This window comes from Odocoileus virginianus, unplaced genomic scaffold, assembly GCF_023699985.2.
Source record: "Odocoileus virginianus isolate 20LAN1187 ecotype Illinois unplaced genomic scaffold, Ovbor_1.2 Unplaced_Contig_29, whole genome shotgun sequence".
Classification (NCBI taxonomy): Eukaryota; Metazoa; Chordata; class Mammalia; order Artiodactyla; family Cervidae; genus Odocoileus; species Odocoileus virginianus.
The window spans coordinates 216,699-239,388 of record NW_027224346.1 but is presented as its reverse complement, the minus strand read 5'-3'; the positions used below and the strand labels follow the sequence as shown (position 1 = coordinate 239,388).

At 44.1% G+C, this 22,690-nt stretch overlaps 1 protein-coding gene across 3 annotated transcripts in view; it reads right to left on the bottom strand.

Annotated features, from left to right (window-relative positions):
- The window catches only part of IGF2BP3 (insulin like growth factor 2 mRNA binding protein 3), a 142,418-nt gene extending 124,897 nt beyond the window's left edge, over positions 1-17,521 (bottom strand). For all 3 annotated transcript variants that reach the window (XM_070464560.1, XM_070464561.1, XM_070464563.1), the window contains exons 1-2: positions 16,954-17,521; positions 15,695-15,755 (exon numbers count right to left, since the gene is read on the bottom strand). In XM_070464560.1, the coding sequence (XP_070320661.1) occupies positions 15,695-15,755; positions 16,954-17,128 (236 nt within the window). In that variant the 5' untranslated portion in view covers positions 17,129-17,521. The remainder of the gene's footprint in view (positions 1-15,694; positions 15,756-16,953) is intronic.
- Between the last annotated feature and the right edge of the window lie 5,169 nt (positions 17,522-22,690).

Genomic DNA, 22,690 nt, shown 5'->3' with positions numbered 1-22,690 from the left:
AAGAAAAAATTTTGCTGAATGGATCACTTAAAAAATACCAAGATCTCTAACACAAAGCCATTTGAAAAAAAGAACCTGATAGCAAGCTACCAAGGTTTCTCAAGCCAATAAAAATATAAGAAATGGAAAGACTTATGAAATATTAATACTGTGAAAGGTCCTTGTTGTATTTAATTCTTGAAAAAAAAAAAAAAATCATTGCCTAAGAGAAGAAAACTACCTCTCCAGAGATATGAACAAAAGTAGTTATTTTCTAAAATTAACTAACTTATATAGGGCAAGGAAAGCTGGCTGAAATGTGTCAGAGGCTTGACTCTTCACTTGGTCACCCTTAAAATACGAGTCGCCACAACCTTCCAGCCTCAAAACATCTCAACTGCCGAAAGAAACTTTGATGTTGCTCCACCATTCTAATAGTTAGGTCTCTTTAACATTTGAGGAATAACCGTAGGTTATCATACTGAAGGCTGTTCATTTTCTCAGGCAAGACTTGTAGTCACCATGTGGGGTTCACTTTGGTTTGAGGAACTTTAAGGCGAACTGTGATTGCCCAAATGTCCACACTCACTTCATTTTGCTCATGCACACTTTTAAGTGCTCCCTATTTAATTATCTTTTGTACACCTACATTTTTCTTTCATATTTAGTTTCTTGTATTTTTTTCCATCTTTTTTTTTCTCTTTCACACTTGTTTTTCACAGACTGACTTGGGTAAAATTCCCTATTGAGGCTAACATGTCATGGAGCTACATAAAACCCTCACTTTCTCTTGCCATCTGTTGTGTTATGATGTAAATACATATTCACACGAATACCTAATTCAAATAATTTCAAACATCATACTCCCCTGTAGAGCAGCAATTCCCAATATACAACATGTGGACTCCTGGGGATCCTGGAGACATTTTCAAAGAGGTCCAAGAAGTCAAAACTATTTCACTATGATGTTATTTGCCTCTTTTATCATGTTGACATTTGCCCTGATGGTGCAAAACCAGTGGTAGGTAAACTGCGGGCACCTCAGCATGAATTAAGGCAATGGGACTAACCTGTGGCAGTCATAATCACAGGCACGTGCAGTATAACAAGTTTCTTTTTTTAATTTTTGGCCATACCAAGCAGCATGTGAGATCTTAGTTCATGGACCAGGGATCAAAGCCTTGACCCCTGCATTGGAAGGCAGTCTTAACCACTGGACAGCCGGAGAAGACCCTTGAGTTTCATTTTTAAACGTCCTTAATACAGCGGTAAAAATTAATTTTCTTAAGTAACCCTTAAGAACATAACCTGTTACAACCTATGTGAAGAGAAGGGCTGTACACAGAAAGCACACGGGCTACCTAACACGGTTGTCTGCAGAAAAAGCACTCTGTAACAGTGAGCCACTCGCTTTTTTTCATGGAGCACCATTTTTACTTGAAATAACAATAGACCAACGATGGTTATTAAGCTTCCCTGGCGGCTCAGATGGTAAAGAATCTGCCTGCAATGCAGGAGACCCAGGTTCAATCCCTGGGTTGGGAAGATCCCCTGAAGAAGGGAATGGCAACCCACTCCAGTATTCTTGTCTGGAGAATCCCATGGATAGAGGAGCCCGGCAGGCTACAGTCCATAGGGTCACAAAGAGTCAGACAAGACTGAGTGACTAACACTTTCACTTTTCAACCATGGTTATTAAAGACCGAGTGTCTGATAGACATTTTCTCAAAAGAGAAAAAAACCAGCCAGTTACTTCAAGAAAAACTAACAGCATTTGTTGCCAATGACTGAATTTTAAGCTTTTAAGTAAAACTCAGAACTTCAGAAGACTTATCTACCACCTAGAGCTTCACAGTTTCCCAATACTTCAGGATCAAAGTGCAAGACAGACCAATGGATTTTAATGTAAGCAAAGTACAAAAAAATATTTACTGGTATGATTTCAGGTTCCACAATGCAACTAACCTTTAAAAAATTCCACTTGCAGAGTTTTAGTACAGAAACAAAAATACCCACAATCATGTAAAAAGACAATTAGAATTTTCCTTTCCTTTTGTAAGAGTTTATCTATGCGAAGCTAAATTTTCTTCATATACTTCAATCAGAACAATATACTGCAACAAATTGAATGTTGAAGTAATTATGAGTGTCCGGCTGTCTATTAGGGCAAACATTAAAGAAGTGTGCAAATATTTAAAGCAATTCCACTTTTCTAATTTTTATTTTGGCTTTGGATGAGTTTGTTACAAAAATCTATTATTATGTTTATTATAGTAACATATAATATATACACTATATACTATTCATTTAAAGTAATAAAGCAATATTGTAAAGTAACTGGCCTCCAACTAATAAAAAATAAAGGAAAAGAAAAAAAGAAAAAAAACAAAGCAATATAAAATAGTATTTAAAAAAAAAAACAGTATTCAGTTGATTTCTAATATAGTGTGTGCATGCTCAGTCCGTTTGACTCTGAGATTCTAAGAACTGTAGCCCACCAGGCTCCTCTGTCCATGGGATTTCCCAGGCAAGAATACCGCAGTGGGTTGCCATTCCTTCTCCATGGGATCTTCCCAACCCAGGCAGGGATGGAACGGGCATCTCCCGCATCGCAGGCAGATTCTTTATTGCTGAGCCACCCAGGAAGCCCTCTACACAGTATATTTCAAGAAAAAAAAATAAAAGCTCTTTGAGGAGCCTCAGTTTTTAAGTATCAAAGAATCAAAACCAAAAAGTTTGAGGACCATTAGAATGAAGAATAAAGCCAAAGATTAGCCTCTCTCCTCCTCAGTCACTTCTTATTTGCAAAAATAACCAATCTTTTTGGTGGTTAAGCTTCTAGCCCTTTTCATGTGCTTTCATGCAAATGTGCCTATGAAAAGTTCCACCCCCCCACCACCAAACATCTATCTTGTAAGAGCTATACCATATTTATATCACTCTTCATAAATGCTAAGAAATATACCACAGTATAATTTGTTAGAGTATGGTACATTTTCTGTGAATGGACATTTATTTCCAATTTTCTATCAAACAATACTGGGGAGAAAAAAAAGTCTTTTTAACAAAGACTTAACAGTTAAAAACTGTTTAACATTACTTCAAAGTGCTTTGAAGAAAGAAAAGCAGTTCTTGGTTCTCTTCCTCCTTTTCAAAAACCTAAAGCTCAAAAATGAGTAAATGCAAAACATTCCAGACAGCCAAATTAAGGCTAAGGATCTTCTCTGCTTGGAAAGTAGACAATAGTGGAAGTTCCAGATTATCTGATAATACCTATTAAAATGTAATGAGTAAAATAATAAAACCTGAAAGTCTATCTGCACATATTTTGGACTTCTACCCAAAGACCTTTTTCCCCCAAGTCTTGCCTAGTGATTTGAGCTCCTTTACAATACTGTTCATTACAAGTATACTTACAGACAACACAACTACGAAGACTAGGTTGTATCCCATGATACTTGAAGGATATTCACATTTTAGTTCTAACAGATACTCCAAATAGCAAGCCAAGAAGTCTTTGCTGTATGAATGCCCATACCTACACATACTTGCCAATACCAGTTATTATTAATCTTGTTCACTTTTCCTAACTTGATGGAGGAAAATGGCATTACAACTGGCATTTCCCTAATGATGAGCAAGACAGGATATCTTTTCCTAAGTAGATGAGCCTTTCCGGTATCCCTTTCTGAACTGCTGCTTATCCTGTGTACATTTTTGTCATATGTTGCCTAACTTTTTGAAATTAACAGGAGTTTATATCCTGGCCTTTTTAAAAAATATGATCTCTCAAGATAATGTCCTAACCTAATGCATTTTAGGGATTCCAAGACATACACATCTAGGCCTAAAGTACAAACTCTTAACTTATCCACAATGCATTACTCATACTCTACAAAGAAGTGTCAAACATTTCCATGTATCAGTAGCAAACTATGGGATTACACAGAAATAGATACACTCATCTCTTATTTTCAATCACCACTTGTAAATACACAAGCTTACTAATATGAAACAATACTACTTGTGTCAGATATTCCATGAAGTCCTTTCCAAACATTATGATTTAATTTCCAACAACCTTGTACAATAAGGTTTATTACTATTTACAGATAAACTTGTACATTAAGTTTATTGCTCCTGTGTACAGATAAAAAGGCAGGAGGAGAAGGGGACGACAGAGGATGAGATGGTTGGATGGCATCACCAACTTGATGGACATGAGTTTGAGCAAGCTCCAGGAGTTGGTGATAGACAGGGAAGCCTGGCATGCTGCAGTCCATGGGGTCGCAAAGAGTTGGACACGACTGAGTGACTGAACTGAACAGATAAACTGAGAAGTCCAGAGCAGCATCAGTTTGCCAGGGAACACAGATCTGAGCAAGGATTCTAGCTGATGTTTGTCTGATTCCAAGCAAGAGATCACTGATCCTCCCAACAGTGTGCACTGATGCCTCTGATTTTGCTCAGTTAATAGCACATGCACATTGAAGGGTCTCATTTTTCTCCAAAGGTTCATTACATCATTTGAGATGTCATAATAAAAATCACATACTAGGTGCTTTAATCACCACCACTGATTAGAACTGTGACTATCAGGTGCTAAGACTCTTCAGTCCTGTCTGACTCTGTGACCGCATGGACTGTAGCCCGCCAGGCTCCTCAGTCCATGGGATTCTCCGGGCAAGAATACCGGAGTGGGTTGCCACGCCCTCCTCCAGGGGAATCTTCCTGACCTGGGGATCAAACCCACGTCTCCTGCATTGACGGGCAGGTTCTTCACTCGACCTTAAAAAAAAGCAGCATAGGCTCAGTCAGCCTTACGATAGCATTCCTAGTCCTCCCACAATTGACCCAAATCCCAGTCAGAGGGCTGGGAACAGCTCCATGCCCCATGGAATGATTTGGGGAACAGCTGTTTCCAGGAAGCACTTATAAAGTAAAAGCAGTTCAACATAATCTCTGGTGAGCAGATCCCAAAATTAACCCCAAGCATCAAGACTTGCATGAGGTGATCCCAAATAACCATCTGCTAACTGACATAAACTGAACTGAGTGAACCCCTAAAGTCAGAGACACACAGAATCGGAACTCCGAAAGCACACCGGCTGCTCTCGCTGCCCTTCTGGGCGCAGCCTTCACCAGCATCCTGCCTCACACTCGGGTCTCTCTAATTCCAAACAGCTTGCCATGCCCCCACACACACCAGGGTACTTCACACTTCCATGGCTTGGCTTCTGTTTCCCTTCTGCTTTTCCATCCCCGCCACACACAGCTTCAATTGCCTTCACACGCCTTGCTCTCTGAACCTATCTCTGGCTGGCTGCACCAGCACTCAGCTAAGACCAACGGCCCTCCTGTGTTTCTGGGGTATCCCATACATACCCCGTGGTGTATTTTACAACTTCTCTCTCTGTAGAGGTATTACTTCACCTCCGGTGTCACTGGCACAGTGAGCCACTGTTAGTGTTAAGACAAAAATATCACTGAGAAATTGAAGCAGAACAAAGTACAAGTCACTATACTCCATGTACTCTTCTTCAGAAAAAGAAACGTGATCTCTCTAGCCCCTGAAATCTAGCATGGAGCTGTCTACCAGCCCAGGTGCTCCATCTATGCTAGTTAGGCAAAGAATTTTTATAAGCCGTAAGGAATGAATCCATTTCTGAAACTCAAAAAACTGCAGCAATACGTAAACTTGCAGACCACAAAATAGAGAAATTAAAATGTTCAACCTCACTTATCTCTCCAAAGAAAAGCAAGAGTTTCTCCATTTCTGCAAGAACAGCTGATTTAAAAAAAAAAAAATCAGCATTTGGGGATCATTAGAAAGAACTCAGTCACAGCTCCAACAGTTCTAACATTGTCATAGGTTCTCTTATATAAGCTCTCCAGTACTCACCTGGCTAGTTCAAGTGGTAAGAGGAGTAAAACTCAGTAAAGCTCCGACTGCAAAAAGATATTGCTAAGTTTCTGGGGTAAGATCCAAAATCCAAGGTGCTAAAAGAACATAAACCCCAGGTAATCAAACTAAGTTAGCAGATTTGGGGCTTCGAGGGGGTGGGGCAGGATGCACACCAGTCAGCATGTGGGATGTGGGATCTTAGATCTTAGTTCCTTGACCAGGGACTGACTCCATGCCCCCTGCATCCTAAGCACTGAGTCTTAACCCCTGGACTGCAAGGGAAGTTCCAGTTATCAGAATTTAATCTTTATAGCTCTGACTTAATTTTTACCTGCAAGAGACACAAATCAATCAGGACCTAGACTTACTTGACAGAGTCAGCACAACATCCCTGTAGAAAGAATAAGGCTGTTCCTAAAATGATACAGTCCTCCATGCTTGAGAATACAGCTTTGACCCAATAGTCTCTCTGTCCAATTCATTTCAAACAGCTCCTTGGTTGTCAAAGTATGACTAACCGTATCAGTCAGTAAGCATAGTGTTGTTTTAATCAGAGGATAACTGCCTTACAATGGTGTGCTGGTTTCTGATGTACACTAACGTGAATCAGTCATAAGCACACGTCCCCTCCCTCACGCCCCCTCATCCGGACCATCTAGCTCATCAAAAACCACCAAGCTGAGCACCTATGTTATACAGCAAATTCCCACTAGTTATTTACATCGTAACATATGCATGTCAATGCTACTCTCTCAATGTGTTCCACTCTCTCCGTCCCCATGTCCACAAGTCCATTCTCTAAACCTTTATCTCTATTCCATTTTTCTAGATTCCATATATATGCGTTAATATATGATATTTTTCTCTTTCTGACTTACTTCACTCTACATGACAAATTCAGTGTTTTGGGTAGAGTACTTCCAAATTTAAATGTGCATGTCTTTTGACAGCCATTTCCAGTGTTAAGAATTTATCTTATAAACATATGCACATAAAAAGAATATCCAAGAGTCCTATGACATACATGTACTCATGGTCAACTGAAATCACTATGAAAAGAACATTTAATTTGTTGCACTCCTATGCAAAATGATGCAACTGCTAGTTTAAGGAGAGTTAACTATTTGTACCTACACTGAAGATTCTTCAGGATACTTTACTTAGTAAAAGCAAAAAAAATAAACAGTATGACTGGATTACTAAAATGTGTTTGTAGATACATGCATAGAAGAATTCCTGAAAAATAACATACTAAGTTACTAAATGTAAGACCCTGGGAAATGCATGGGAATGGGGAGGATTAAAGAACAAGTATTTTCACATTTTCACAATTCATACATTTTAAATAAATTTAAGTGTACACAACTGTAAGAATTTATCAAGATGTTTACTTAATATTTATATACTCTATTGTCCCTAGGTTATATCTTTTTTAAAAAAGTAATTCATGCTCAATGAACATAGAAGCACAAAAGACACCACCCAAAGATTTCTACTTTTATGAGCACACGTCCCAGAACAGAAGAAAAATTTTTCTTATTTCTGTTATTAGCACCAAATAATATACATCCAGCCTTCACATTTCAACATCAAGGGGAAACAATCAACAGCTGATGTGGCAGTGACCACTGGTGATGCTGTATTGATGCTTTATACATCTCCCTAGGAGTCTATAAGGCATCTTTTCCACACTAACCTCCCAGATTTGGTTTCCTCATCCTTAGACATCTGACATCATGAATTCAGAAAGCAGAGGTGGGATTCAAACTCAGATGTAACATTCTTCTGGCTACATCCTTCTATTCGACAAGAGCATGAGGCAGGCATCAGGACGCTACATCAAGAGGTTTCAGCATGACTCTCCCTCCTACTCTTTCCTAATCCTTACTATTCCAGGTTTAAGAGACTTTTTTCCCCCAGGCAGGATTCTTCTAAACTTGGTGACAAACTGGGACAATCAGGCACTATAGACTCCACTCAGGACACCTCTGCATCCTTTTGTCATCTAAAACACATGCTGGGAGTCACAACCACCTGCCTGGGGTAAAGCCACAGCATCTGCCTCTCATGCCCTCTGTCCCACTCTCGTATCTCCTTAGGCCCCCTCCAACTTCCACGCCATTCATTTATACTAACGTGAAGCTGCCTTTTAAAAAAAAAAAAAGTTTCAAGAAAAAAGTAGTCTCATTTTCTATCTGAAAACAGGATGTCCGGATATTTTTATTCTGTAGTAAACCCAGATTCCAGACTACCTGTACCTGTCATTTTCCAAGACAGTAAAATCAACCCTTCAAAGAAGCCAAACAAGATTTCTTTTTTCTTCAGAGACACCAAGAAACAGTGTCTGCTCTGACTTGCCACTGCAAACATGAACAGGCTGCTGTGTAAGCTACTTTTTGAGGATTTGACAACTTTAAAGAGGAGGAATGAAGACAGGTAAGAGTCACAATTTGGAAATGGGTTCCATTAATCAGAGCCCTGGGCAAGTCACTTCTTCTCCCAGGGCTTATGGCTAATACCACTGCGGGGGGCGGGGGGGGGAGGGGGGGGGCACACCCTATTGTGCTATCTCATTTTTATTAGTTTTCCTCTCTTAAAACAGTAGGTGTTTAACACATTCTGAAAGTAGTATTCTATAATCAAAGGACTTGCATAGACAAAGAAAGTTTTAAAAAGAGTCATTCAGACCAAGTCACCTGTCTCAAAACCAACTACTCTAACACATCACCTGTTTCGATGACTTCTGTGGCCAAAGATGGAATTCATAATTTGAGGAGGCGGCTACTTTACCAAGGACCAGATTTTTTAATATGCAAAAATGAGGGAATTTAGGGTACTTCAAGGGTTTCTTACATTTCTTACGACTTAAATGTTATGAATAAAATACATGGAATGCTTTACTTATTCTAGTATACTAAAATGACAAGGTGATTGAAATATTTTAAACCTAGCCCATAGTATTCATAAATATTGTGACCATTAGTTTCCAACATAGTCTTTAATCAAATATTTAGACAAGCACATGGAAGCACTGGACTTTGTCTGCACTGTTTTGGAACCAAATGCATACTAATAAAAAGCAGAAGGGGTTGTCTTTGAGAAAGCGAGCTCACAGTCACCCAAAGTGTCAAAACAGATGCCAGCGGGTAGGTCAACTGTCACCAACGTCTTATCCACTGAGCAAGAAGAGGATCTACTAAACGTAGGAGTCTCTTCCATCTCTAGCAACTTATAAACAGAATATGCTTCTAGAATGTTTCCAGAACATTTTTTTAAAAAATGAAAAAAGAGTCTAATACATGAATTCTGGAAAGAGAGGCTATATTTCAGGTTGCTCCAAAATTCGTAAATCACTCTCCATTTATTTACAGCACAGCCAGAAGGCTGAGACTTAACATTGGTCACTTACTCATCCATCTAAAGCACACACGCTCAGTGATATTCTACACAGTGGATTAAACTCTCCTTATCCACAGGCTTTCCTTACTTCTCTCTCAGAAGCGCTTGATTTCCACTAATCACTGGCCTCCTTCACTCTTCTCCGTGAGCCCCTCTTTTCAAGAGTTCCACGCTTATTTCCTTGATGACCTTGTCCAATTCTGTGACTTCAATACTATAAGCTAACAAAGCCTCTGATTTTTCGCCTGCACTTCCCACCTTCTCTTGGGCTCCAGACCAATATATCCAACTATTAATATCTACTCGACTTCATCATTTCAAATTTCTAACAAGAATTAGAAACATAATATGCCAAAAAGTAAAGCTCCTAATTTCCACCCAAGAACCTATTTGTCACACAATACCCTCTATTTGCGTAAATGGCAACCCCGTCCACCCAATGGTTCTGGCCAAAAAACTTTGTCATCCTTCTCTCTTCAAACACCCCTCATTTAACCCATCAGTAAATCCTACTAGCTGGTCCCTAGAAGTAAACAGAGACTGACCACTATTCATCACCTCTGAGCTAACACCATCCTCTCTCTTGCTCAGACATTACAAGTGGACTGGCTCCGCATTTCTAGAGCTAAATACAATTTTCAGATATTTTATGTTCTAAGCATTTTCAAGCCAAAATGCATGTGGAATGCTTGTGGATCCTCCAACTCATGGAAGAACTACACTGATTGCAACCACCAATTCCTCCTCTCTGTACATGCATGCCACTCTAGCATTAAGTTCTTTCCACATTCCCCTGGAACCTGTGCTGGCCTCACGGCCTGCCTTAATCAACAGAATGAGATTAAAAGCAATAAAGTGCCAATTCTGCACCTAGCCTTCAAAAGGCCCAGCAGCTTCAGCTTTCACTAGGGGTGGCCAGCCAGGGGCCACTATTGAGTGATGAGATCCCATATGGTGAAAGATGACCTGGACAGGCACCAAGAGACCAGACATGTGAGTGGAGTCCTCTTGGGCCTTTTAGCCCAGCTTAGTACATGACCCAAAATGATACCAAGTGGAACAGAACTAACCACCGAGCAGACCCATAGGATCATAGAGAAGAGTAAGTTGCTGTTGTCTTGAGCCACCAGTTTCCAGGGTCGTTTACTGTGCTGTGATAAGAGAACTGAAACACCATGATCACAATGGAATCAATGTCCTAAACAACTAAATGATAACGGCCGATATTCTACGGACTCAGGCTTCTTTCAGCTTAAGAGTTCCACTGCCTGCCTGCCTTCCTGCTGTGCTCAGTCGTGTCCAACTCTTTGCAACCCCAGGGACTGTAGGCCACCAGGCTCCTCTGTCCAAGGAATTTTCCAGGCAAGAATATTGGAGCGAGTTACCATTTCCTTCTCCAGGGCATCTCCCTGCCCCGGGGATCTAACTCACATCTCGTGTCTCCTGCACTGGCGCAAGCGGGTTCTTAGACTTACACTAGATTCCTCAAATAATACCTCAATAATTTAAACTATTTCTTAAGCAAGTTAAATAGTCTCGGCATAATTCTCTAAAACACATAATTTATGTACTATAGATTCCCCTTCAGGGCAACAAAATTCACATACTATATTGGTATTTATACCTGTGTGTATTTACCAATACCGAACACTTACCACACAGAAATTTCGGACCATGATAAAATACACAGGTTTAATGGAGCACTGAAAACTATGTTTGCAACCAGCTTCTAAACAAACCTCCACAGTCAAAGCCCACTAGTAAACATAAGATTTATGGGGCAGAGATCCTAACTAAAAATGCCAATTCTATCCCTTGGTCACTGCTCCCACACTGCCACCTCCTGTCTTATGACTCTACAAGCCTGAATCAGAACCAACAGCTGATAAAGGAACCTCCACTAAAAATAGTAGACTCTTTCCTCCCAGACCAAACCAACTACCAGCGTTGCTGAATGGATAATTCACAGTTTTCAAAATTACTGCTAGAATAGCTGCTGTCTGAATGCTGTTAAAGAATGTTAAAATGGAGCTGCTTCAAAATATATATCAAGGTGGCTCAACAGCTTCACTTTAATATGGAATCCCAGACCTACAACAACACATGAGCTGCGGTGGTGTGACTCACAAAAGCCTTTCCAAGTATGGTGAAGATCGCGTCCCTCGTGCTGACTGCCCCAACGAGGTACAAAAAAGCAACTAAGCTGCCTTACTTCAGAAGAGAAATGCAAGTCCCTTACAGGGGAAAGCCCATCTCTCTGTAACTCCCAAATACACCTTTAAATCTTAGCTGGTAACTCACTTATTTCAAGCAGAACTCACAACTCTGAACAAAGTATGCCCCTTGTTAGTTTATTATAATGGCGTTTGGCATGAACAGAGAATGTAAGTCATCCCACAAATCAAAAGGAAGCCAGAAACAGAAGCCAAGATTCTCAGTTCCCACTGGCTCCAGGCACATGTCATGTTGTCAAAATGTCTTCCTTGTTATCACGGACACACAGAAGCTACTTATCAATATATATACTTTTTAATCTAATAAAGTGAGAAAGAAAAGCAAGAAATCTTTCTTTCTCAAACTGTACTGAGAAAACATGAAATCAAGAAAAATCTCATTGGCTACAACCACTTAAGCAGTCATGCATTACTGCTCTTAAACCCTGCACTGCGAAGATAGCCTTTACCAGCCACGGAAGTTTCCTCAACTTCAGGTCTACGAATGTGTGAGAAATTTCCCTAATTCACAAGATTCACCTGGACCACCACTGATAACCCAGGAGCATCCCTGGTAATACACCTTGGGGAATATCTTGTTAAAATATTTAGCATTAAAAACAGCTTTTGATGTCCTGAGACACCACAGGGTCTTATGCCCTGGCTAACTGGCACAAGACTACACCTGGCACCGTCCTAGTCTATACTTCACTGCTTTCAAATAAAATGCAGCACTTTTACATAGCCATTTAAGGTAAGATATATTTAAAACCCCAGTAACTTTTATACATGCTCTATCCCATTTATATGCTAAACACAAGATTCTAATATGGAAATAAGTTATCCATTTAATTTTCTTTCTTTAAAAAATATTTCAAAGCAAAAAACAAAAGATACTTGAGCTTAGGCACCACCATTTATCTTAACAGATCCTTCCTGGAAAAATATTAATTATAATATCCCACTAATTTTTTCTTTTATTCAAAAATGTTTTTGGCTACATACAAATCTAATTAAGGTTAACATCTAAAGCATGAGGAAGTTTAAGCTAGAAAAAGTTGGAAAATATGCCAACTTTCATAATTTAAAAGTAGTGGAAAACAAACCACCATCCTCTAAGTTCCCCAGTGTCAGCGACTTTCTCGTTCCCTCTCCCATGCCCAACAGCCCACAACGTAACAAAAGGAAATCAGTGCTATTTACCAAAATATACAGGGGCACATACAAGGTCCCACAAGATACCAGTGACTCTTCCAACCCAAAGTCAGCTATGGTCTTCCAAAGCCGCAACAATTTTCACACACACCTTTTCCTCCAGGGGTAGGGAGGGAAATTTTTTTTTAAAGCTTATACGTCCAGAGTGAAGCCAAGTCTTCATGTGTTGTGTCTTCCAAATTTGGAACAAAAAGTGCAATACTATCACAGATACTCTATGCCATGTTCTCTTCATTCTGAATGCAGAGGATCTCAAACTCTGAAGCACTGCTATAATCTCCCCCAACTGAGGGGTATCTGAATGCAGAAAAGCAACATTCCTTCCACATTCCCTTGAGACAGGAACTAAGCTTGGTCTGAACCAAACTCGGAGATGCCCCTTCCAGCAAGGGTCCGCCCAGCTCTGCTCCCCCAGAATTTTGGCCAGCCTACCACGCGTCACATCACATCACCCATTGGCCTGTTCCCCTGTTTAGCTGCTACAAGTCCATTCATCCATCTCAGAGTGCTGCCAGAAGCATTCTTCAGCCTAGGGCTCCCAACATGCCTTGCACAGCAGGTATAAAGGTCACTGTTGGACATGTGGGTGTGCCTGCCTCAGATGCCCACACGGTGATGGGATGGAATGCAATGACTGCTACGCACAAACAACTCCACCGGGAAGCCCAGCAGGCTCACCAGCAAGGACTGGGCTTCGGCATGCAAGTCACTCTCATCAGTACCACCTGACCATCCTCTAGGTGCTGGGTATGTGGATCACCGAGGTGCCTTCTCTGCTCTCTCCCAAAGCCTATTCAGACAGTGGAACAGTCCAGATAAGGAAAACTGCAACACCGTTTCAAGGGTCAGTTAAATCCAAATTGTAATAGAGGTTCCCAGCAAATCTCCCTGGGCAGAAAAACCAAGCTTCATTATTGGTTTTAACCACTTCAATACAAGCAAAGGGCTTCCTTGATGGCTCTCTTAATAAATCAGTAAAAAAAAAAAAAAAAATTGTCTCTAATGTACTCACTCCTCTTTACTTTGCTAGTAACACTGTATCATTCAAAATCCTGAGCATTTCAATTACTAATGAAAATCAGCTAGAAAATTTAATCTACCTTGTTCATCAATGGAAGCTTCTCCAGTTTAATACTTCCTGCCACTAGTAACATTTTACTTTCTGTGTTTTCTTCAATAGTTACTTGTTTCTTTATGACAAAGAGGCTGCTCCTAAGTATGTTTTTAGGTTGGGCAAAAACCTTGAAGAAAAAAAGCAGTCTCTTACCAGACCAAGTTTTTAATTCCCTACACATGAGGAACAAACTCACACAAGGTTAGAGAAGGCGAATCAGGAGAGTAAGGGAAACTATTTGCACTCACAGGCAGGTCAATACATTTAAAGTTTAAATTTAGCAACTCCTGAATGTTAAAATGTCAGTTCTTCAACACAACTATTTGCCTACTTCTTATTCAACATTTGAAGAAAATTAATAAGACACAGCGGCTAAACAAAAACCAATTAGAATTCGCAGAATACGCTTACATTTTTTTTTCCAGTAAGGAAACAATAGACTATCCCTTTAAATTTGTTTTTAAGAAGATACGACTTCTTCCCTAATTTTTCAATTGATATTAAACTGAGATCAATTTAGATAGTTTTCAGTACACATTCTATTGTTTTAGAAGCTTTTAAAATTCCATTCTGCTATATAAAATAATTTGACCACTACCAAAATTCCCAGCTAGAACTATATCACTTCCCAACTATCCTAATGAAAATTAAGTATAGTACATGAAGAGAAACCCATGAGAATCCCACAAGCTCGTGAACAAAAACACAGTTGGTGGAAATTATTTACCTGGAAGAAAACTCCATCTACAAACAGAGGACCTATTGGGTAGCCCATTCTCCAAGTCAAGCACCAGGGAAATGCATATCAAACCCTTTCAGCCCTCCAGCATACACACTTGCACCAATACCTAACCAGATGCTGCTCCCCCTCCGGCTGCTCTAGTTTAAATTAACTTCCAGCTTACCGCTGGGCCATGGGTTGGCAGTGGGGGATGGGGGAAGGCAGAAACCCTCACCCCACTGGGCAGAAACCAGCGAGGCACAGGCCAACCCCGGTACCCCCTGGGAGGAAGCAGGGCCTTTCCAGCCGGAGTTAAAGAGCCGGGATCTGGCCTGCTCGGGAGAAAGGAGCCATTTCTCCAAAACAGTCCAGGGATTAAAAGTCTCCGAACACTTTGTAAACTGACACAGTACACGTGCTTTCCAAAAAGTGCAACCCCTCCTTGTTGAGGAAGCAAAAATCTTCAGCCTTATCCATCTCTTGGTGGTTTATCTACAAGCCAAATATTTTTTAAATTGAGGAGCAGGGTGGGGGGAGGCCGGGAGACAAAGGCGGGTTTGCAGAAAACAGTCTTAGTCTGCAGAAACTAAAAGGCGCTTTTGGGCAGGAGAAACCCGGGCGTTCCCTCACGGGGCGCTCCCAGGGTAAAGGCAAATTCCTCTCCCCTCAGGTGCGCGGACGGCCCCCCAGACTCTTGCCCGCCACCGTGGGACAGAGAAGGGAAAGGCACGCCACACCCGCGCGCGGCCGCAGCTGCTTTCACCTCTCCTGTGCTTTCGGGGGGGGGGGGGGTCACCCCCTGCTTCCCAATTCCCACGGATGCCCAGAAACTGCCCTCGGAGACTCTCGATTTCCTGTTGCACCAACCTGACCTACTCTGCCGAAGAACATTTAACCGAAAGAGCTTCCTTAAGCGACTTTATATACCAGTATAAAAAGCCGGTGGCAGGGGCCACAGACGAGCTATCTATTCCTACAGACCAGTGTGCACACACATACACACACCTGCCAGAAACATAAATGGAAAAGAAAACGAAAAACGCCAAGCCACACAGCAACCCCAGTAAGTGGAAAAGTTGTTTTCAGCTGTGTTCTCTCCTCCCGATGGCCGAGAAGGGAATCAATGAGAACATGCTAAGCAAGCTCACCTCTGCCTTTTGGGGACCGAGTGCTCAACTTCTATGAGTTTTCCGTGCAGTTCCACTTTACCTGCGGACACACAAGAGGTGCAGGACAGTTGGCCGAGTTGAGCGGCTCTCTGGGCCTCCTCAGACCCCGAGCGGCTCGAGGCCGAGACATAAAGCGGCCTCGCGCGGGTGGGAAAGGAGGAATCAATGGGCAGAGGTCGGTAACACTCTCCCCGCCCCCCTCGGCCTTCCCCGCCCACGTCCCCCGAGACCCTAGCAGACAAACTCGGGGCAAAGGGCTGCGTGGGCTTTCCTCAGGTGGGGGCGCCTAGGCCCTTCTCCCGGGGGTTCCGGCCCAGGCCGCCGGGAACGGGCGGTGAGTGGCGGGAAAGGCTGGAGGATCGCCGGGCAGGCGCCGAGAGAGCGAACGTCCAGAGGCGCAGCTGGGCACCAGCGGAGCCACGCGCGAGGAACGGCGCCCGCCACTCCGAAAAGCACGCGGCTCTAAGCGGGACCCGAGCGCATCCTTCCCCCGCGCGCGCCCGACCAGCCCCGGAGGCCGCGGCCCGAAGCCCGGCCCCGCAGGGGGACGCGCTCCCTGGCGACCCCTGGTCGCCCGCGCCCACCTACCCCTGTAGGTCGTCGGACCCGGGAAGGTGGAGCCCAGAACCTGGGGGTTGCCCTCGCCCGCCTCCCCGCAGGGTCGAGGGGAGCGCGGGGCCGCCCGTGCGCGGCACCAGCCCGCGGCCTCGCTAGGCAGCGGGATCCAGGCCACTTTGGAGTTCTCCCGCGGCCCAGCTCTGGGGGCGGGAGAGGAGGCAGCGAGTCCACCGCCAAAAAACCCCCCACACAGAGAAGCGGGGGTAAGGAAGGAGAGAGAATCCGGCGTTCGTTCCCGGCCCCCAAGGCCCGCCGTGCCGGAGCCTGGAGCACGCGCCTGGGCCCGGGCGGCGCGCGGGGCGAGCTTCCCCCTCCCCGCTCCAGCACCCCCAGCCCCGGTCCCCGGCGCCGCACGGTGCCCTGGCTCCCCTCCGAGCCCGAGTCGGGGTTCTCTGGACAGCGCGCTCGCCCTCCGCCCGCAGATCCGGGCGGGGGAGGGGAGCCGCGGGGCCGGGTAGGCGCCCCGGCTGGGGGAAGGGCCCCGACCCGCGCGTGCGGGCGCCCGGGCCTCGGCCGCCGTCCGCAGGCGCACCCGCACCCGCCCAGGCCGGGGCCCGGTGCGGACAGCAAGGTGTGGACTGCCGCGGGCCCGACCCCGGCAGGCCCGGCCCGGGGCCCACCTGAAAGCGCCTCGATGGCCTTGAGGGCCCAGCTGTCGTCCGGACAGTCCACGAACGCGTAGCCCGTCTTCACCAGGAAGGGTCCCGACACAGGGATCTTGGCGTCCTTGAAGACACTTTCTAGGTCCGAGGGAACGGCGTTCTCGCTGAGGTTTCCGATATACAGTTTGTTCATTGTGAAGAGTGGTTGTTGCTTTTAAAAAAAAAAAATTAGGAGAAAAACGAAAAATTAAAACCACCCACAGCGATGGATGGATCCGGCGAGTTCCCCTCCTCTTCTCGCCGTTAAAATACACAAACACAGTAAGAACCAAGGACAGGAACAAGAAGCGGAAAAAAAATCAGATCCGAGGGTTCCTGTTTTTTCCTTTCCTAGGTATTAAAAGAAAAAAGAAAAACCCTAGCGACAACCCAAACGCATCCAAGAGTCTTCCTAACTCGGAGGAGGAGGCGGGATTAGCGAGAAAAAGGAGAGGAAGGAGGGGGGAAACTACTTTTTGTCTTTTCCTCCCCAAACCCTCTGGCATCGACCGACGGACTGTGAAAATATCACACTACGAGAGGGCAAGCGCCGCCTCCCCGTAAAAAAAAAAAAAAAAAACCAGAAGGGTGACTGGCAGGAGGGAGGGGAGAAGGGGTGGAGGGGAGGAAGGCGCAGGAGGCGGAAAAAATCCGCTCCGAGTGTCCGGCTTTTTGAATGAGCCACGTGTTCAAACTACAAATCAACGTCTCACGTGAGGAATCCCAGCGCCTCAATTAGAGTGGGTTTCGCAGGGGGGAAAAAAAAAAGAGCTAGCAAGAGGAGGAAGAGGGGGAGGGGTAACGAGATTGGGCGAAGGACCCTGCGCAGGGGCGGAGAAAGAGGGGCGGAAAATGCTAAAGGAGCCGCAGCCGGGGTCGCGGAGGCAAGCGCGGCTGGGGGAGCTGATGGTCACCACAGAGTTTAGAAAGGGTTATTTGGTCGGGGCGGATCCTCCGTGAGGGGAGAGGGGGCGGGAGGAGTATTGATTTTTTTTTTTTAATGTGATTGGAGTGGGGGTGCTAACTAGGCAATCCCTCAGTTCTATTTACCGGAGTTTTAAAGACTCGATTTTTAAAAATAGGTAATCAAACAAAGCCGAAGAGTCACAATTCCGAACTCGCCTTGTGGCTTCGATGACAGGAGAAGTGTAACCTCGGCAAACCGCGAGCACCTTTCCAGGGGTTGGAGGGGACGGAAACGCAGCGGGGGGGGGGGGGGTGGAGGGGGGCGGAGGGGCGGGCCGCCGCGCCCCACCCTGCGCACCCTTTGCTGGCGGGGGCACCGGCAAAGTGGGGCGGCCCCGAGCCAGGCCGGTGGGGGGATGGGAGCCCGCGGCGTCCTGGGCGGGTGTCTGGGCGACACCTCCTCCGCCTCCGCCTGCGCTCGCGGTGGCTTTGGGCTTCGCGTTTGCTATTGGTTGCGCGATTCAGAAAAGGCTCCCGGATCAATGAGGCCGGGGGCGGGCTTGGCCACCGGTGGGGGAGGGGAGCGCAGGGGCCGAGGTTTCTGGTCTGGGGATGGGGGGGGGTCCCGGGCCTCGGAGGCCGGAGCAGAAAAGTCAAAGTGGGGAAAGTCGGTATTTAAACGGAAACCATTTCTTCCTGTAGTTTCCAGAGGAGGAGGAAGAGGAGGAGTGGGGTAGGCTGGTACTTTTATTTAAAGAATTTTAGTTGGAGAACTTGGGACTCTTAAAACAGGAACACCGCTCTGCGTTACCCCTAAGTGGTAACTTGTACTTGAAAAATTGCTTGAGTCTCTTTCTGCTGCTTTTCTGCCTGCATTTAGCCATTATAGCCATTCATAATTTCCCCTGTATGTAACGAGTACAATGGTGGGCGGTGGGGGAGGGTCTGGGCCCGATGGAGCCTTACAGAGCCAACGAAATGAGGACTGGAGACGAGGAACACGGAAATGAGTGCTGGGTTTCTTTTCGAAATCGCCAAGAGTCGTTTAATGATTTTGTCCTCCGCTCAAAGGCTTCATTTGCACCAGGATTCTTGTGGTATATTTTTAACAGGTATTCCATGGAAAAAGAATGTTTCTTTTTAGAAAATGATTGCAATTATATATATTAATAGGATGGAAATTTAAACAATCTTTGTAATCACTTAATACTCTTATTATTAGAAAAATGTATTGTGTAGTAGAGAAAATACTGTTTACACTATATCATCAGTAATTATGATAATTGATAAAGTTCATTTCTTTTGGTCAAACCCATACATTTAAAGATGTATACTTTTCAACTGAAAGATGAATGGAAAATTATTTTTTCAATATGTGGGAATGATTGTATGATACAAAGAGCATTTACATTTTTTCTTTTAAAAAGAACTTACAATTTTGTGTTAAGAAACCGGAAGGTGTCAGATCATCCATTTTAAATGCAACTGTTCTTTCTAACAGGTTTTTCTTTCCTGCCAAGCAAATCCAACTTTTTAAACGTAAACTCACTTTCACAATATTTTCATTCATGTTTAGTTTAGTGAAATGTTTTTACTTTATGATATGGAGGGTGTAAACATGTTCTTCAGTGTTTACAACTGTATTATGAACAGTATCTTCAAAGAACATTTAAGTGGTGAAATTTTAAATTTATGGTTATAACTTTTTTAAAAAGCTTGCTTATTTTAACTTTTCATATTTTTGAAGAGAACCTTCGTTCCAAGAAAGAAAAAAACACATGTATTCTTTGATTCTGTCATATTCAAAATGTAAATATTAAATTATAAATTTTTATTTACCTGTTGCATGTGATCAAAAGCTATTTACAGAAATGTACTTTTCATTCACTTAGTAATATTTGCTTTTCTTTAAATTTTAAAAACTAGTCTGTTTATCATTTAAGTTTTAGTAATTTTTCTTAAAAACAATTTTCTATGTTCAACATACTTTCAAAAATCAATTGAATGGTGTCTTCTGGATTGTTGACTATATTTGCTCTTACTAAAACTGAGACCTAAGAAAATATCTACTTAGTCTAAAGCATGGGATAAAATGTTTTTTTTCCATAAATACTAGTCCATGCCTGTCTTTCACTATCAAATCTAACAGCTGGGATTTAAAACAAGTGTGTGCAGTTTTGATGAAATATGTTCTTGGGGCTCTTGTGAACTTAATTTGTGTATTATTATAACAAACTGGATACTCCGTCTAGGACCTTAAAAACATACACGAGTTACATAAGCTCAGCCATCAAAAAGGGAGTTAAATACAGTCCACTCCATTTCGACTCTTCCATGCATTTGAGGGATCAGTAATCAATGGCTGAGTAAAAAGAGCATGGGTAATTGTTTTTTTACTGACATTTCAAGTGTAAAAATACCTTCGGTGGATTTTCAAGAATGCTTATAAGGTTAATCTAACTTCCAGTCTTAATGAGTATCCCAGGAAATTAACCGTGTGTATGGGCTACTCCAAGTTCTTTCTGAAGCAGCAGCAGCTCCTAGTAAATGTTAAGTCCACGAAGGACTCCCACCCATTGTATGTGCTCTGATGCTGTTGAGGCTTCCCAACTGCAGCCTGTTTACTCTTTGGACAGCTGCACTTCCTCCTGATCTCCTGACCTGAAGGCAATAAAAATGTTTCTTATGGGGCAGTGTAATATTAAAGAAGAAAAACCGTGTTTAGAAGGTCGGTTACCGCTGCTTTATCTACAGGTTATGAGCGACGGCTTAGCAGGTAGAGGAGGGGGAGAGGGCATTCTTGTTGCTAACCCTAACTCCCGGCTTCCTCTGAGACCAGCCCAAAGCCGAAGTCCTTAAGGCGGGTGGGCATGTAATGCCGCGTCGCCTGGGCCTCATAGAAGGTATTTTTTAACATACTCTTTGCTCCTTCGAACAGCTCTCGTGGACTCTGATCTGTTAAAACCAGATGCATAATAATAAGCGGTAGCCTGGCTCTTCCCTCTCTTCGGGAATATGCCTTCAGTGATTTTTATTTAAAATAAAAGATGGTGCTCTGAGAGATGTTTCCTCTTGCCACCGGTCCTGCCGGGAGAAACTGGGCGGGATCCTTCCAGCTCACACTCGGGAAGATCCTTCGTCGGCCGCTGCTCGCCTCGGAGGCCCTAGCCCACCCGTCCGCCCTAGCCCCGCCGCGCGACAGGCACCTTCTGGCTGCGTCTCGGCTTCGGTCCCTGCGCGCGGAGCTGCGTGGATGCGTTAGACGTGGGGGCCCGGGCAGGGGAGCCTGTGTCCCCCTCGCCGCGCTACCCGACCTGAGCACTGCCCTCGCCCGCCGGGGCGAACCTGGCGGCCCTGCCGCACTTCCGGCCTGTTTCCAGTGTGCGAGGGGCTCATCGGAGCCGGGGGATGGTTGGTACCCACGAAGAAAGATCGCAAGGAGCAGCCGCTGAGCCCGCTGCCTCTGGCCGGGGCGGGGCGGGGCGGTGAGAGGGGAGCGCTAGGCGCGCAAACGCGGCTCCGGGGAGGAGTTTCGCGCTCCTAGGGGCCGACTCGCCGAGCCCGAGTTAGAGCAGCCGGCGTGGAGAGAGACGCCGCCCCTGGCTGCGGAGGGGGCAGGGGGCTTCTCTCACCCGATTGGTGGACGGAGGGAGCCTATCACCGTCGGCTGCCGCCGCCGAAGCAGTTTGCTGGTTTCCATTCATTGGCCCCCGAGCCGCCCTTGGATTTCCATCTTTTGTGGCGCGAAAATAACCCTTTGCTCCCTCTCATTGGTTTTGTTCTTTTTGAGGGGTGAGATTGGCTTCCCCTCTTGCATCTCTCATTTTTCCTGCCCTTTAACTGTGAGCCCAGTCCTAACCCCCAAGGAGAAAAGAGGGAGACAACTGAGGAAGAATGAAAAATAGTTGTGCATGTGAATTCCGCCCCTGGGGCTGACCGCGTGGTGCCCGCTGAGTCCCTTCCCTTCCCCCAACGTCCAGCGTCCGGAGGTCGTAGGTTTGCTCCTTGCCCCGCACTGGAGCCACATCGTTTCCCTGCTCGACTCCACCGACGCTTTAGAATTTATATGTCTTTTTTAGTTAAATTAACAATACGTTTCTAGGTGCTTGATTTTTCCAGGGCTTCTAGAGAAATCTACGTATTCCGCCCCCTCATTTCCTAACCCCCTTTATGGGCCACAGCGTTGTTTCACACAAAACCAAACAATCCCCTCCAAAAAAAGCAAACGAAAAATTCCTGGTGAAACCAACTCTACGGAGACCACGTTTTCGTTAAAGCTTCCCTAAGACTAAAGAGCTGAGACCGACCTTGAAGGATTAGCGATTTCTGTAGCTGAAATGTTCTAATTTTACTGACGTTTGGTGGAAACGGTGAGAAAAAATAAATATGAATTTATCTTGGAAAAGCACAAAACAAACGAATGATCGTATTTAATTAGATTAAACGAAAAAGCTGCCAGCAATAGTGATGTATTCTTGGTAGTGATGTGTTCGATATATTTGTAATTTATACATAAGTTGCTATTGGTCTCGAAAACAAATTGAAAATCAGAATTCTGATCATTACAGAAGAGGGAAGTATGAATTTGTTTGGTATATCTAATTCCATAACAGGCTTTTCAAGTCTCTGAGTATTTAAAGAAAAGGAAATGTATCAGAAATATAACAATAATTTGTTTACAGATAATTTTGTGGTTCTTTGTAAGTCTTGACAAAATACTTGATTTGGTTTAAAACTAGTAAAACGAAAATAGCCTGGTAAATATTTTAAAACTTTGAGAGAATTGGCTGAAATCAGAGGGTTCAGATTT